General features: G+C 40.1%; 1 protein-coding gene across 2 annotated transcripts in view; it reads left to right on the top strand.

The window, feature by feature from the left end:
- The window catches only part of bin3 (bridging integrator 3), an 87,597-nt gene that overhangs the window by 66,239 nt on the left and 5,976 nt on the right, over positions 1-15,382 (top strand). For both annotated transcript variants that reach the window (XM_057832914.1, XM_057832915.1), the window contains 2 exons: positions 6,832-6,973; positions 10,446-10,580. In XM_057832914.1, coding sequence (XP_057688897.1) covers positions 6,832-6,973; positions 10,446-10,580 — 277 coding nt within the window. The remainder of the gene's footprint in view (positions 1-6,831; positions 6,974-10,445; positions 10,581-15,382) is intronic.

The raw sequence follows: 15,382 nt of genomic DNA, 5'->3' as shown, positions 1-15,382 counted from the left end.
TATTTGACTTTTTTGCCTGTGGCTTTACCAGTTTTACCAAAGAGACGTTACAATAATCATCGCTAGACCACAGAAAACTGAAGATATGATCATGTTAATATCATATCATCTAGTCACAATCAATGATATGTGTGTATTTCTTTGGCCTTACGGTAATGTCATTGGTTATAGTTCAGTATAATAATAACAGTTCATGTGGATGACATAGTGCCAAGGGTTAATTCGTGCCGGATCTTGCCGGAACAAGATCCGGTGTAATGTATAAAAACAGACGCCTGGGATGGCTGTTGCAGGGAGACTTTTATTAACTAAACAAAAACCAGCAGGGGACAATCAGCCAGTCAACACGCGCTCCAGCACAACTCTCCTTTTCGCTCCCTCTCTCTCCCCCTTACGCTCACCCACTTCTTCTTCTATGTATCTTTAAATCTAAAAAAAAAATCGAATTTGCAATGCGTGGTGGCTTTTATTTTGGTGTGACGGCGTGCCACAATTGTTTCTATGTAGGGGAAACCCTGCATTTATTCTGTCCTTTATGTGTGTGTGGGTATGGGTACACAAATTTGACAGATAGCAAACAAATCAGACTAAAGAGAGGTGAGACGCTGGAACAAAATTGGCTGATGAGTTGGCTTTTCTGTGGTCATCTTTCTCCTGACAAGAGCACTGATACTTTTTTGTAAAACTAATAACAACAAATCAATGTGTCAATAATATGAAATAAAGTCACAAATTAAGCAAAGTATACACCATGTGTCGATTTGAAAACCAATTGGTAGTACAGCTTGCAAGCAATGAAATAATGTAACCACATTTTAACACATATGCAAACAAAATGAAATGTACTCTTCTCCAATGTACGACTTAACACTCGTTAATATAAAACACAGGAAGATTATAACTTCCAAGCTTGAATAAAGCACAAACAATTTGGTAAGATGGCAAGAACTGTAATGGTACACTTGCTGTAGACATTAGCTGTATTTGCAATGAGCTTGCGTCGATATATAATTAAATCAGCAGAAAGTGCTGGAACAAAACTAATTATAACTATCGCCAGCAGGGGGGCGTCAAAACACTGTAAACTCACCCAGGCAGGCAATAAGTGGACGTGACAGCACTGCCATATGCATATTGGCCCAGAACAGATAATGAAAAACCGATGTCGAAATTTTCCGATATCAATTTTAAAATGTTTTTATCGGCCGATATGGACAACTAGAATGCTAATCTAAAGGAATATTAAATTAGTATTAGCGCAGGAGTACTAAGCAACGCTGCTGTTTGTGAAGGTGAGTTCAACACCAAAAAGGCAACTTTTTAAAAGCAATATTAGTGACTGTGTATGTTTTCCTGCAAAAATGCTACCTATACTTCTTTTTTGAGGTGAATGACTTAAACTCTGGAGTGCCATATAGTCCGGAAAATACGCTAGTTTATATTGCTGTGTCATAAATGACCCATTGTAGGGGGGGGTAGTCATGCCTGGAAGGTAGTTACATAATCCCCTGGCTCTACAAGCATGTGCACACAGGAACAGATAGTAGACTTGAGGCTCAACATCCACCCCTGCCATGAACTGGGTCAAAGTGGTTGTTTATAAATAGTGGCAAAGCGTGGGCCCAGCTTCGTGATGTCACTCCAAAGGCCACTCCTTGCTCCGCTTCCTGTCAGAAACAATTCCCACTTGTACAAAGAACGGCGGAAGCACGCCACTTTTTACTCACCCTTTCGTACGATGTGAAAGGGAGATAGATTAAAATTTCACAATTGCAGCTTCGTGGTGGTTCCCTGCATCAAGGGCGAGTGTTGGCTTGCAGAAAGGAAACGTCAATCAGGAAGCGCACATGTTGAACGGCTAATAAAACCACAGGTGGCACATTATAAGCTCTTGTAACATGTGAAAGAACTGCTGCTAAAATGGTCTAAATAAGCCATTAGAAGAAAATGGGAAAAATGTGATTGTTTTGGTCATTGACTTTCCAATTGTAGAGACATGTTTGTATAAATTTGTGGCTTATTTAATCTCACTTGTGGCTGATTTTCTCAAATTTATATATATACAGAATATATAGATACAGTGAGGAGCAGAAATATTTACACCCCTTGTGATTTTGCAACTTCACCCACCTAGAAAATAAGTAGACGTCTAAAATTTCAATCAAAGATACATTTCCACTCATCGAGACATAATCTGCAAAAAAAATCCTGCAATCTCACAGTATGATTTTCAATCATTTATTTGTAATTTACTGGGGTTCATAAGTATTTGTACTGCTGAGAAAATCGGTGCTAATATTTAGTGCAGAAGCCTTTGTTTGCAATTACTGAGGTCAGACGCTTTCTGTAGTTCTTCACCAGGTTCCCACATATGGAAAAAGGGATTTTGGCCCATTCCTCCATACACATTTTCTCTAGATCAGTCAGGTTTCGGGGTTTCAGCTCTATTTAAATTTTCTACTGGATTGAGGTCTGGAGACTGGCGAGACCACTCCAGAACCTTGTTATGCTTTTTACGCAGTCAATCCATGGTTTTCTTGGCTGTGTGCCTCGGATCATTGTCATGTTGTAAGATCCAGCCATGACTCATCTTCAAGTCTCTGACTGAGGGAAGGAGGTTGTGGCTCAAAATCTGACGATACATTTCGCGATTCATCCTCTGCTTTATACAGTACAGTCGTCCTGTCCCCTTTGCCGAAAAGCATGAGGTTTCCACCACCATACTTCACAGTGGGGATGGTGTTTGTAGGATTGTACTCATCCTTCTTTTTCATCCACACAGAACGAGTAAAGTTTGCACCAAAAAGTTCTACTTTGGTCTCCTCTGACCACATGACTTTCTTCCATGACTCCTCTGCATCATTCAGATTGTCCTTGGCAAACTTCAGACGGGCCTTCACATATACTGGCTTCAACAGGGGAACCGTCTGAGCAATGCGTGATTTTAAACCAAATTCACCGGATTGTTCTACTGACCGTTGCCTTTGAAACTGTGCATCCAGCTCTTTTCAGGTCATTGACCAGCTCCTAACGTGTAGTTCTCTGCTGAGTCCTCACTTTTTTCATCATGAGTGATGCCCCACGAGGAGATATTTTATATGGAGCCACAGTCCGAGGTAGATTATCAGTCATGTTTAGCCTTTTCCATTTTTTAACAGTTGCTGCAACTGTTGATTGAAGGCTGAGTTATGCTTCTGCGGCAGACCTACGCTTCCAAGGCAGACCCGTTTTATGACCCTTCACCGTAGCCTGATGTGCATCTCCACAATTTTCTGACTGGTCGACACGTCAACGTGTGGTGACATTGCGCAAATGGACTGTGATTGGTCCACTCTGACTTCTTTCCGCTTCAGCGCAAAATCACCGCCATTTTCAAACATGATTTTAATACATGCAAAAATGGACCAAGCCGACGAGAGTATCAGCGAAGAGCAAGTACGACAGCTTCTGCAATGTCTCGTCAAGACATTATGAAGATTTCCAAATGGCAAGCAATTCGTGGGAGGAGATTGCTGAAAATACGGGGCTGGAGGTCAGCCAGCGATTGAATAAAAAAATGGAAGGACCACCAAGACAAGTATGTGTGTGTTCGGAATCGAATGGCCACAAGAAGCGGTTACCCAGTTGGCCGAAATCTGCCAGCTTTTTATCACTTTGTCGTATTTTTGGTTGGTGCACTTCATTATTTATTGTGTACATATGTTTGCTGTGAGTCTATGACTTATTTACGTGTCACACTTCAAGTATATAAAGAATAAAGCACAGGTTTGGTGTCAAAAGAGTTGTTTTGATGTTTAATTTACCACAACAGACAGTTCATACACTTGAAACATCACTGATTGAGAGTGCCTCGGTGCTTTTATAATAACGTTAACATCAAGGCTTCCAACGCAGTTTGGGAAGTTCCATAGCTGTCAGAAATCTGCTATGGCTTCCCACTGGCTGGTTGTAGAACACTGCAAACAAATCAGGCCGGAGGGCTTTGCAGACTTTGAACAAAACCCTGGACGCAGTGCTCGACGGCAGCTTGAAGCTAGCTGCCACAGCTTGCTGTTTTCCACCTGAGGCTAGAACTCTCTGTGCGGCATCAAAAGTCGGCCAGACTGCCTCGAAACAGTCTTCTGCCTCGCCTGCACCTCAACATTTGTATGATCAACATTTATTCAATGCTCATGAGCTGAAGATCCACATTCAAGCGTTCCATCTTGCATTGTTTATTTTTTTCTCCGTTAAACTAGAATAGAGGAAGTCAACAAGCATGCCCCAAAACCGTACAAACATAATGCCACAACCCTCTTGTGGCTCGACGGTGAATTACAGAGCAGCGCGTTCCCTCACCGCAGAACTATCGAATGCTCATTGACGCCGTAGTCACTTCGCCATCACCACAATGCAGGCTTCAGGCTTCAGGCTTTATTCTCACCAAGCTGCTTTCCAATTGTCCCATAGCGTTTTCCAGCTTTTTGGAGCTCAACAATTGTTTTGTATGGTGTCTTTCGAAAGCTCTCTGGTCTTGCCCATGGTAGCCCTTGGATTATAACTGACTGTGGGGAGTACAGCTAACAATAATGAGCTTAAACGGGTGGTTACTCATTGGGTGAAGGTGGACTTTTTTTAAAGCAGACTGACAACTCTTTGAGTGTCATCCAGTGGGGCAAATAGGTATTTAGTCAACCACCAATTGTGCAAGTTCTCCTTGACCACCAGAGACAAAATTGTAGACCTGCTCTAGGCTGGGAAATCTGAATCTGCAATAGGTAAAACGCTTGGTGTAAAGAAATCAACTGCGGGAGCAATTATTAGAAAATGGAAGACATAGAAGACTACTGATAATCTCCCTCGATCTGTGGCTCCATGCAAGATCTCACCCCGTGACGTCAAAATGATAACAAAAACGGTGAGCAAAAATCCCAGAACCACACGGGGGGACCTAGTGAATGACCTACAGAGAGCTGGGACCACAGTAACAAAGGCTACTATCAGTAACACAATGCGCCGCCAGGGACTCAAATCCTTCACTGCCAGACGTGTCCCCCTGCTGAAGAAAGTACACGTCCAGGCCCGTCTGCGGTTCGCTAGAGAGCATTTGGATGATCCAGAAGAGGACTGGAAGTTATGGTCAGATGAAACAAAAAAAGAACTTTTTGGTAGAAACACAGGTTCTCGTGTTTGGAGGAAAATGAATACTGAATGGCACCATTCCCACTGTGAAGCATGGGGGTGGAAACATCATGCTTTGGGGCTGTTTTTCTGCAAAAGGACCAGGACGACTGATCTGTGTAAAGGAAAGAATGAATGGGGCCATGTATCGAGAGATTTTGAGTGAAAATCTCCTTCCATCAGCAACTGCATTGAAGATGAGACGTGGATGGGTCTTTCAGCATGACAATGATCCCAAACACACAGCCAGGGCAACAAAGGAGTGGCTTCGTAAGAAGCATTTCAAGGTCCTGGAGTGGCCTAGCCAGTCTCCAAAGCTCAACCCCATAGAAAATCTGTGGAGGGAGTTGAAAGTCTGTGTTGCCCAACGACAGCCCCAAAACATCACTGCTCTAGAGGAAATCTACATGGAGGAATGGGCCAAAATACCAGCAAAAGTGTGTGAAAAGCTTGTGAAGAGTTACAGAAAATGTTTGGCCTCTGTTATTGCCAACAAAGGGTACGTAACAAAGTATTGAGATGGACTTTTGATATTGACCAAATACTTATTTTCCACCATGATTTGCAAATAAATTCTTAAAAAATCAAACAATGTGATTTTCTGTTTTTTTCCCCTTATTCTGTCTCTCATGGTTTAGGTTTACCCATCTTGACAATTATAGGCCTCTCTAATACTTTTAAGTGGGAGAACTTGCACAATTAGTGGTTGACTAAATACTTATTTGCCCCATTGTAATTATTGCTGAGTCTCAGGGGTACAAATACTTATGAACCCCTGTAAATTACAAATATTAAAAAAAAAAAAAAATCATACAATGCGATTTGTGGATTTTTTTTTTAGATTATGTGTCTATGAGGGAAAATGCATCTTTGATTGAAATTTCAGACCTCTACCTATTTTATAAGTGTGTGAACTTGCAAAATTACAAGGGGGTGCAAATATTTTTGCTCCTTACTGTAAGAATGTTTTTTTTAGTTTCATAGTATTTAAGTCTGGGCTGGCTTTGAATGCTCATCTTTTAATGCCATTGAAGTGGCTAGACATCTCATCCATTTTGGCTGGGACTCTCCCAGCCAAAATGGATTCAACGTGTAGCTTCATAACGCCATTTACCATTTACCATCAATAACAGCCAATGAGTTACATCAATGCCCGATAAAGAGTTAAAGATGACCATGCTTTTAGAGTGGAACTTGGATGACTTAATTGCTATTATATTTGTCATCATCTAGTTTTGTTCCATTGCAAATAAAATCAACCTTGCGAAATGTGAGCAATGTGAGCGCTTCCCATTAAAAAGTGGCACCAAAAGCTACGCAACAAGTCCCGCAATAAAGCTCCCGAGTCTGTTGCTAAGTTACAGATGAGTGTTCTCCTATTTTTAGTGCCCAAGACTAAGATTTTCATAGTAAGAATATACTTTCATTAGAAAAGATAATAATTGACACCAAATGAAAAGTGTCATGCCTTTTTGAACTACAATAATAAGATAATAGAGGAAGCCTAATGCGAAGCTGTCCTCTGGGGTTTAACAAGTACCTCGACAAGGAATGTTATTTATTCATAATGACTTTTATTAACATTTTATGCAATATGAGACGCTCTTCTGCACATTTTATGGAGCAATTATAATTTTTGTGGCTTACAGCAAGTGCTGATATTTTTCTCAGGTATAGCGGCGTTTTCCCCAGTCTCAACATGGCCGTGAAACGCCGCGAGCAGACTCTGCAGGACTACAAGCGTTTGCAGTCCAAAGTGGAGAAGTACGAGGAGAAAGAGAAAACCGGGCCCGCTATGGTCAAACTGCACCAGGTACAGCGAGATTACGGGCCACTTGTAGGTGCCCCCGGCCTGCGGAGTAGCGCAGATGCGCGTGTCAAGTGGGGGGAAAAGATACAAACGCTGACTGGATATGAACAAAAATAGTCGAGTGCATGCGCGCTCCTTCACCCACGCTAGCTAGCAAGCTCTCAAGTTTGCAAAAAGCCACCGCTGCACATCTACAGGCACATAATTGAGAATTGGAGACACACACACACACACACACGTACGCACACGCAAGGCCATTACCAAAGCGCACACATTCACAGATAGCGTTGTCTAAGCTATTGCCGCTAACACATCCTCACATGGATATCCACCCACACATGTTGAGAAAAGCACCGTCAGGGGAACAAAGACTTGAAGAGGCCCCAGCACGCCTGCCCTTTGAATCCCAGCGCAGTTAAAGAAATGATCCGAACAAAAACACGCGAATGCCATTTCATTTTCGAAGCGACTCGCTGAGCTGAAGAAACCATAGCGCAAAAAAACCAATATGCTCCATTTGAAATCTACCGTCTCTCTCCCCGTCATAACGAGTCTCACCCTCTCGTGCATTCATGGTGCGTTGGGTGCCTACAGTAGACTGACTACCCACTAATACATTCATACACGTACAAAGCTCTTTGGCGCTGAAGTCCACTCACAGCCAAGTCAGCCCACATTACCCACTCCTCCTCACTGTGGTCGTGATTAGAGCCTTTTTTGCAGCCCATCTCCCTGGGAATTAGGCAAATATCATTCTTGACAAAAAAAAAAAAAAATGGACGCCAGTGATGACTTTGGTTAAAATGAACCAAATTTTCCATAACATTGTTTTCTGATAACTTTCAATGTATCCTTTTGGAAGTATTTATTGTTGGTAGAAAAACCAGTTGTTTTTTTTAATGCAGAAAAATATTTGTTAAATGTAATTGATAAATGGTAAATACGTTCAGATTTTTATTTTATTCTCTTTATTTTTTTTTTAATTTATAAAATGAAAAAGATTATTATATAATTATCCATATACAGTTACAGTTTCATAATATTTCGTAGTCAAACTTTTCCTTGTCATAGATTGGAGTTCTAATGCATATTTCCAGTGAAAATGTAAAGCCCAGAGTAGGGCTGTAGGATCTTGGGGGAAAAAAAAAATATATTGCTATATTTAAATTCGAAGAATTTTTACCAAATGACTTGAGTAGCTATGTTTGGTTGACCACAGGTGAGGCCATGTCTCTGCACAAAATGGGTTATTTATTAATTAATATTAAACATATTTTAAATTTTAAAAAAATAGCAGGTGCTCCACAGAGTCTAGTAGCACACTAAGACACACTTGGAAGTTTTATGTTACCTTCACAGCAAAAAAATAATCACGCGTCCTGCGACGGGACTATTGCGCATGTGCACATCACAACAGCGATGTTCGAACAATCTATTGTGCAGGCCTTGCCCTGAGTGATGTACTGTAATTTTCGCACTATAAGGCTCACCTGACCAAAAGCCGCCACCCACCAAATTTGACACAAAAACTGCATTTGTTTTTAGATAAGCCGCACTGGACTATAAGCCCCAGCTATCCTCACTGTATTATAAGTGTCTGTCATAAGACCCAATGAACCACCATGAAGTTTTGAACCAACTGGTTGGAAAGCTTCATTGCTTTAATAAGCTTCATTAGGCCATCACTGCTCTCTTGCGGGAGACAGTCAACCTCTGATGCCACCTGCTATCAACACTGTTGTTGTCCAACATGCCTCTTAACATGCATTGCAGCGCTACAAATGAAAAAAACAATCAAAATTCATGTTCTGTGCTAATTAATTCTTCAGTTACTGTTCCAGTTGTTTCATTAATTGCTAGTTATGGTATTGGATAACACTTTATTTGACAGTGGCGGCATAAGAAACATTAGATAATCATAATTATGACATGACACTGTCATTAGCATTAATGAATGCTTATGACAGATGTTATTTAGTGTTATCCAGCAAATTATCTCACTTTCGAATGGAGATCCAAAGATGGACATAAATGGAGTTAGTGACATAATTTGCTGGATGGCACTTAATGACATCTGTCATATGCATTCAGTAATGCCGTAGTGTCATCATTAATAATAATGGATTTTTGACAGTCCTTTGACGCCGCTGTCAAATATAGCAAGGAATAGGTCTCCAACCTATTCCACAAAGGCCCGCTGTGGGTGCAGGATTTTATTCCACCTAAATCAGATGACGACACCTGTTCACCAATCTGGTGTTTTACAAGGGCAATCACTAGATTGCAGTCAGGTGTGCCTTTTTTTTAGCAGAAGCCTCATTGATGCAACTCTCTGCGCTGGATCGGCTGGAACAAAAACCAGGACCCGTAGCGGGCCTTGAGGACTGGGTTGGAGACCCCTGAAATATAGTGTTACCTATTAACCCAAATAAATCAACCAACAAATAAGATGCACTGGACTATAAACCGCAGGATTCAAAATGAAGGAAAAAGTAGCGGCTTATACTCCGAAAATTTCGGTCATAAAAATAATGTACCGTATTGGCCCGAATATAAGATGGCCCTGATTATAAGACGACCCCCTCTTTTTCAAGACTCAAGTTTGAAAAAAGACTTTTGAACACCAAAGTAATTTTTATACAGAAAATAATTACAGTACATCCGAAACAAATGATATAACAATATATTTGAGAGAAAAAGCATGTTATTTTGCCTCATTCAAATCTTAATATCTGAACATTTAAATATGTAAACTAAAGTGCAATCACATTTGTAAATGAATGGGTTCTGGTTTTTGAAATGTAAATAAACCAATCTATTGTGATAAAACAACAAAATTGCAATAACTGCATTAACCATCAAATTTAAGTCTAACTGTAACTGTAGTCTTGAAAAAAATCTGAATAAGGAAAAACATTGCAATAAAACAATGCAAACTGGTTAAACTTGAGAGGAGCTGAGATCTGTCATGACAGAACATCGTTCAGTGATATCTGGCGCCATCTAGCGTTGCGAATGGGGAGAATAGCTGAGAGCTGTCATGACAGAACAGCGCTTCAATGATATCTGGCACCATCTAGCATCGTGAATGGGTATAATGTCTAGACCGTGAATATAAGACAACCCCCCCTTTTTCAGTCTTATTTCAATGCAAAAAACATCGTCTTATATTCGGGCCAATACGGTACTTTATATTTCACATTGAGTAGGTGCAATTTTTCCAGTTTTCATACTTTTATTCAAACATTTTTCAGTTTATTTTTTTGTAATGTACGCTGAGAGTCCTGGTTCTCTCACTACCTGCCATTGGTGGGACTAGACATCCAAACCCCTTTTGACTGGGAGGGGATAGTTGCAATTAATTGCTGCCCGCACCTCCTAATCAATACGGATTGCGCTTGTATCCCTGTCAATGGCAAAAAAAAAAAAAAAAAAAGTTTTACAAAATCATCTCTCATGTCTTCTCACTGTGCAGGCCCGAGAGGAGCTGCGACCAGTCAGGGAAGACTTTGAGGCCAAGAACAAGCAGCTATTGGACGAAATGCCTAAGTTTTACCAGAGCCGCATCGACTACTTCCAGCCTAGCTTCGAGGCTCTGATTCGGGCGCAGGTTAGTCTCTCCGACGCCCTCGTTAGTCACCCCCGTAATGCGATTAACCCCCCTCTTCGCGCATCGTTGGACTCGGGAAGGCCTGTCTGGCTCCGGCGCCGCCCCGAACCTGAGGCTTCTCTTTAGGCAGCTGTGCGCCTCCAGCCCACCCCCCGTTTCATTTCCTCCGTGGCACGCTCCTGATTAGCAAACGAGATTATCTTAAATCTGCTCTTTGAACTTGCAAGCCAAGGACAATCAAATCTTTCAATTTGCTGAAGGCTCCAAAAGTTGTCAAATGAAAGGGTGGAAGACGTTCTCGGGACAATCGAAGCGCTCGCCCTGGAGGAAATGTAATTGACCGTTGGAGTCCCATGAATGAGCGGTTGTACACCTACACAGGCTCGCGCACGTGGGTGGCCGCTGCACCTTCCTCGTTTTCCTTCTCGTCCGCACACCGCTGCTCCCGACAGCTTCGCGCAGACACAAAGGCCGCCTTTGTTTGCGGTCGCGAGTGCCGTCCAGCGACGCTTTTGGGGACGTGCGCTCCACCTGTACGCATGCGGATCCATTGACGTGCTTGGCTTCTCCTTCTGCATGTGTGTTCAGTTAAAAACAATACAGTGAATGATTCTTTATCTATTTCCCTCGTGATTCTTTGTGTTTTTGGAATATGTGGAATCGGAGCACATGCTAGGGATTTACGGCACTGCTGTAAAATCTGAAGCCATGAGAATAGAAGATTTTACATGGGCTAAATTGGCAAGTTTTAATTCTAATAGGGCACTCGTTGGCTTCCATTGACGGTCCTAGATGTCCAATCCATTTTGACTGGGTCTGGCAGCGAATGATTGCTGTCAGCCCTCCCAGTGGAAATAGATTTGACATCTAGCTTCGTCAGTGACATTTAAAAATGAGCATTCACAGCGAGTTCTCTCAGTTTAAATGAGACATCTGTATCATTGTCATTGGCAGGCAATGAGTTGAATGTTTGGTGGCCGTAACCAGAGTATTTCTGTTGTTATTCATTTTACGTACGTACGATGTAAACTGAATTTCCGCATAAGTCGGAATTAACCCTTTAAGTACCCCAAAATAACTATCCAAAAAGTCCAGAAGTATTGTATTTTGTTTAATGATGGACGACCTACTGCCCTCTGGTGGCAGCATTTGGTCTAGCTGGACTGTCACCTTATGACTGAGGAGCGGCGGAATCTTGTCTGCTAAAAAAAAAAAAAAAAAAAACAACTGGAGACCGTCCGTCGTCGTAAAGTTAAAATAGCGTAAGTCGAGTATGTCGTAATCAAGGGACTACCGGGATATACCCTTATGTATAAATATAATTAAATTTGGCGTCCACATGGTATCACATTTTGGTTCATGCAGGCCACACATATAACAAATTTAAAAATTGAAGGCACCCGGGACCAATTTCATAAATCTTGGGGCATTAGTCAATCACTTAAAATGTAACCGAATTTTTTCCGCCGATTGCCTCAGTTTGCCACGTTATCCCGCATTTGGTCGCGAACTCTCCTGGCCATTAATATGACCTACAACTAACTCTTGTTAGGTAAATTCATACTTTCGCCACCCCAACATTGTTTGCAATTGTAATTTCTGTTATTCTTTACTAATTAAATGTGGTAAGAAGTGAAATTTGTATTGATGTTCCAAATAGTCACTGTCAGGTAATTGCTTTGTGGCCCCTAAAGGGCCCTATTTCTCTAAGTGAATTTAGTCAGATAATATCTGTTGTTCATTGAAAGCTCGTGTTTGGCTCTAATTCAGACTGTTACAGCATTAAAAGGTATTAAGATGAGAAAAATAGAGACTCAGAGACCTGAGCTGCGTTGTTGGATTACACAAGACCGTAACTTTGGCTTGAAATATTTATGTAAAATGAACGATAACTGCCCGTTTTTTGCTTTTAACCAAGAATCTAGACTGTTTTAAGTTCATATCTATAGAAATTCCGCAACTCAAGCATTTATTTACAAAAAATTTCACCTTAAAAAGCTCCATTTTGTGACGGCCGCCATATTGTGTTACACAATACCTTAACTTTGGCTTGAAATATTTACGTAAAATGAACGTTAACTGCCCGTTTTTTGGTTTTAACCAAGAATCTAGACTGTTTTACGTTCATATCTAAAGAAATTCTGCGATTTAAGAATTTTTTTTCTAAAATTTTCAACTTAAAAAGCTTTGTTTTGTGACGGCCGCGTTGTTGGATTACACAATACTGTAATTCTAGCTTGAAATATTTATTTAAAATGAACTATAACTGCCTGTTTTTTGCTTTTAACCAAGAATCTTGACCGTTTTACATTCATTCATTCATTTTCCATGCCGCTTTTCCTCACGAGGGTCGCGGAGGCGCTGGAGCCTATCCCAGCTAACTACGGGCAGTAGGCAGGGGACACCCTGAACTGGTTGCCAGCATATCTATAGAAATTCTGCGATTTAAGCATTTATTTACAAAAAAAATCAAATTAAAAAGCTCTGTTTTGTGACGGCCGCGTTGTTGGATTACACAATACCTTAACTTTGGCTTGAAATATTCACGTAAATGAACAATAACTGCCTGTTTTTTTTTATTTTAACCAAGAATCTAGACTGTTTTACGTTCATATCTATAGAAATTCCGCGATTTTCAACCCATTTACAAGAATTTTCAACTTAAAAAACTTTTGACGGCTGCCATGTTGGATTTTGTATCTCTACGCAATAGCGAAATTCAACCTAAATAAGTTGTGATTTTATATAGACAAATGCAAATTTTGCTTTTGTTGGGTAAAATTAAGATGATTCTCTATGCTTTCCTCAAGTTTTAAGTTTCAGCTGTAAATACTGAGGGACTTATTAGAATTTTAATTTATTGAAAACTAGCACTAAATGAAAAAAACATTACCTTGCTCTTTTGGGCAAAAACTTGTACTGTATGTCTAATAATGCTATTGATCCTGAAAATATAGTTGATTATCTTTGCATTTGGAGATTTTTGTGCATCTAGCGTAACATTTGAGAATTTTATAGCAATTTTAATTTTTGTTATACTTGTTTAAAAAAAATATAACTAATCGGGATTCTATTAGGGAATGACTTTGAATTTTTTTATGTCGCTGCTCATGGAGACTCATATATGCCTAAGGGAGGTGCCTGTTTTGGTTTTAGGTCACAAGAGGCTTTGGTTTTGAAAATATTTAAATTTTTAAGTTTTTGAAAATAGACCCCCGTCAACTGATAGTGAAGTATGATAAATCCTAAAAAGAATTTCTCAGTAAAGAAATCAGACTAAAGTCCTGTTCATTCAAATAAAGAAAAAGTGCTGCTCATTGACATTTTTTTTTTGTGGGCAAAGCACTGATATAAATTGTGTCAATGACTCAATTATTTTCTTTAAACCAACTAACTGACTGACTGTAATGAATCAGTTTTCTTCATCAAGCAGTTGTTCATAAATACAATGCAAATCCAATTTCAAAGCACTCTTGTATGACAATTTACAGTTTGAATGGGAGCTTGTGTTAAAAGGAGACTCTAAGCTGTGCTTTCTTTATAAAAAGAAATGAGACAACTTTACTATGTAACAATAACTCAAATTGGCAAATTTGCTTCTCCAAAACACAAATCGACACTTTAGACACTGATTAGCGTAATCGCTAACTAGCTTAGCGCTCCGTGCTAAGTAGTAACGTCTCATCAACAAATAATACAAACAATACAGTTATCTTCATTTACTCACCTCTGACAAAGGTACACTGGATCTGACAACACAAAAAACAATCCAACTCTTGACACTTTGTAAATTTATTGATTCAGCAACCCAAGCTGAGTGTAGCAGTGAACTCTCTCTCCCTTCCCCTAATCACTGGCACGCGCAGCCTCACATTACACACAAACAAGTAACCAAACAGGACTGCTCATAGCTGCCGGCAAAACTCGATCATCAAATTAGTTGGAAACTAATTTATTAATCGATTTAATTAGTTGTTGCAGCCTTAGTCCACATACAGTATGTGGACGCCAGGTCTTACTGGTGTTAAGTTTGTTTTGAAATAACCAAAAATAGTCACTTGACCTATAAATAGTTGAACCCCACTGCATCTGAGTATTTCTCCTTCAGCCTCCTCTTGTAGTGTGCTTTAGTCTATTAATCAACAAAGCCACTCGCACGGGAACCTCGCTCATGAACTCTCAGGGTGGGAAGTGTCGGGAACATTCAACCCAACCCTTGTTCCGATCAGGAGGGTGAAATGGCTCAGGTCAGTCGTCATTTAGGGTGTTTGATATCACCATCCTGCGTAATGTAATGGCTTTTCGTCAAAGTGAGATAGCCCTTGTAATCTTTGAATGTTGCTGAAATCTCATACTCTATTGTAAAGGTGTCAAACTCAAGTGCCCGGATCTGGCTCGCACGTCAATTTGTGGCGCTTGCGAAAGTCAATTTCACTAATTTCAGTGGTCCCCAATGAAAGATGGAGGACTACAGAATTTTTTTTAACCTTTTTAAATGAGAAAAAAAAAAAAAAACTGTTCCCTTTTTTAAAATTAAAAACCAAAAATATTAAGAATACTTAGTTTTCTCCCTTTTTAATTAAAAATGTAAGGACACTTATAAAAATACAAAAATATTACTGAAAAAGATCATTATTGTTGTATCTTTTTTGTGTTAATTTTTTCCCCCTTTTTTAATAAAATATGTAAATTAAAGCATTAAAGAAAATACCTCGACATACAATCGCTTCCACGCACAATCTCTTCGACATCTGACATAAAATTTGACTCGCCATTTGTATCTACATCCGATGACATGCTCG

Source organism: Corythoichthys intestinalis, chromosome 3 (genome assembly GCF_030265065.1).
Source record: "Corythoichthys intestinalis isolate RoL2023-P3 chromosome 3, ASM3026506v1, whole genome shotgun sequence".
Lineage (NCBI taxonomy): Eukaryota > Metazoa > Chordata > Actinopteri > Syngnathiformes > Syngnathidae > Corythoichthys > Corythoichthys intestinalis.
The sequence above is the reverse complement of the archived record's forward strand: the minus strand, read 5'-3'. Positions and strand labels throughout refer to the sequence as shown.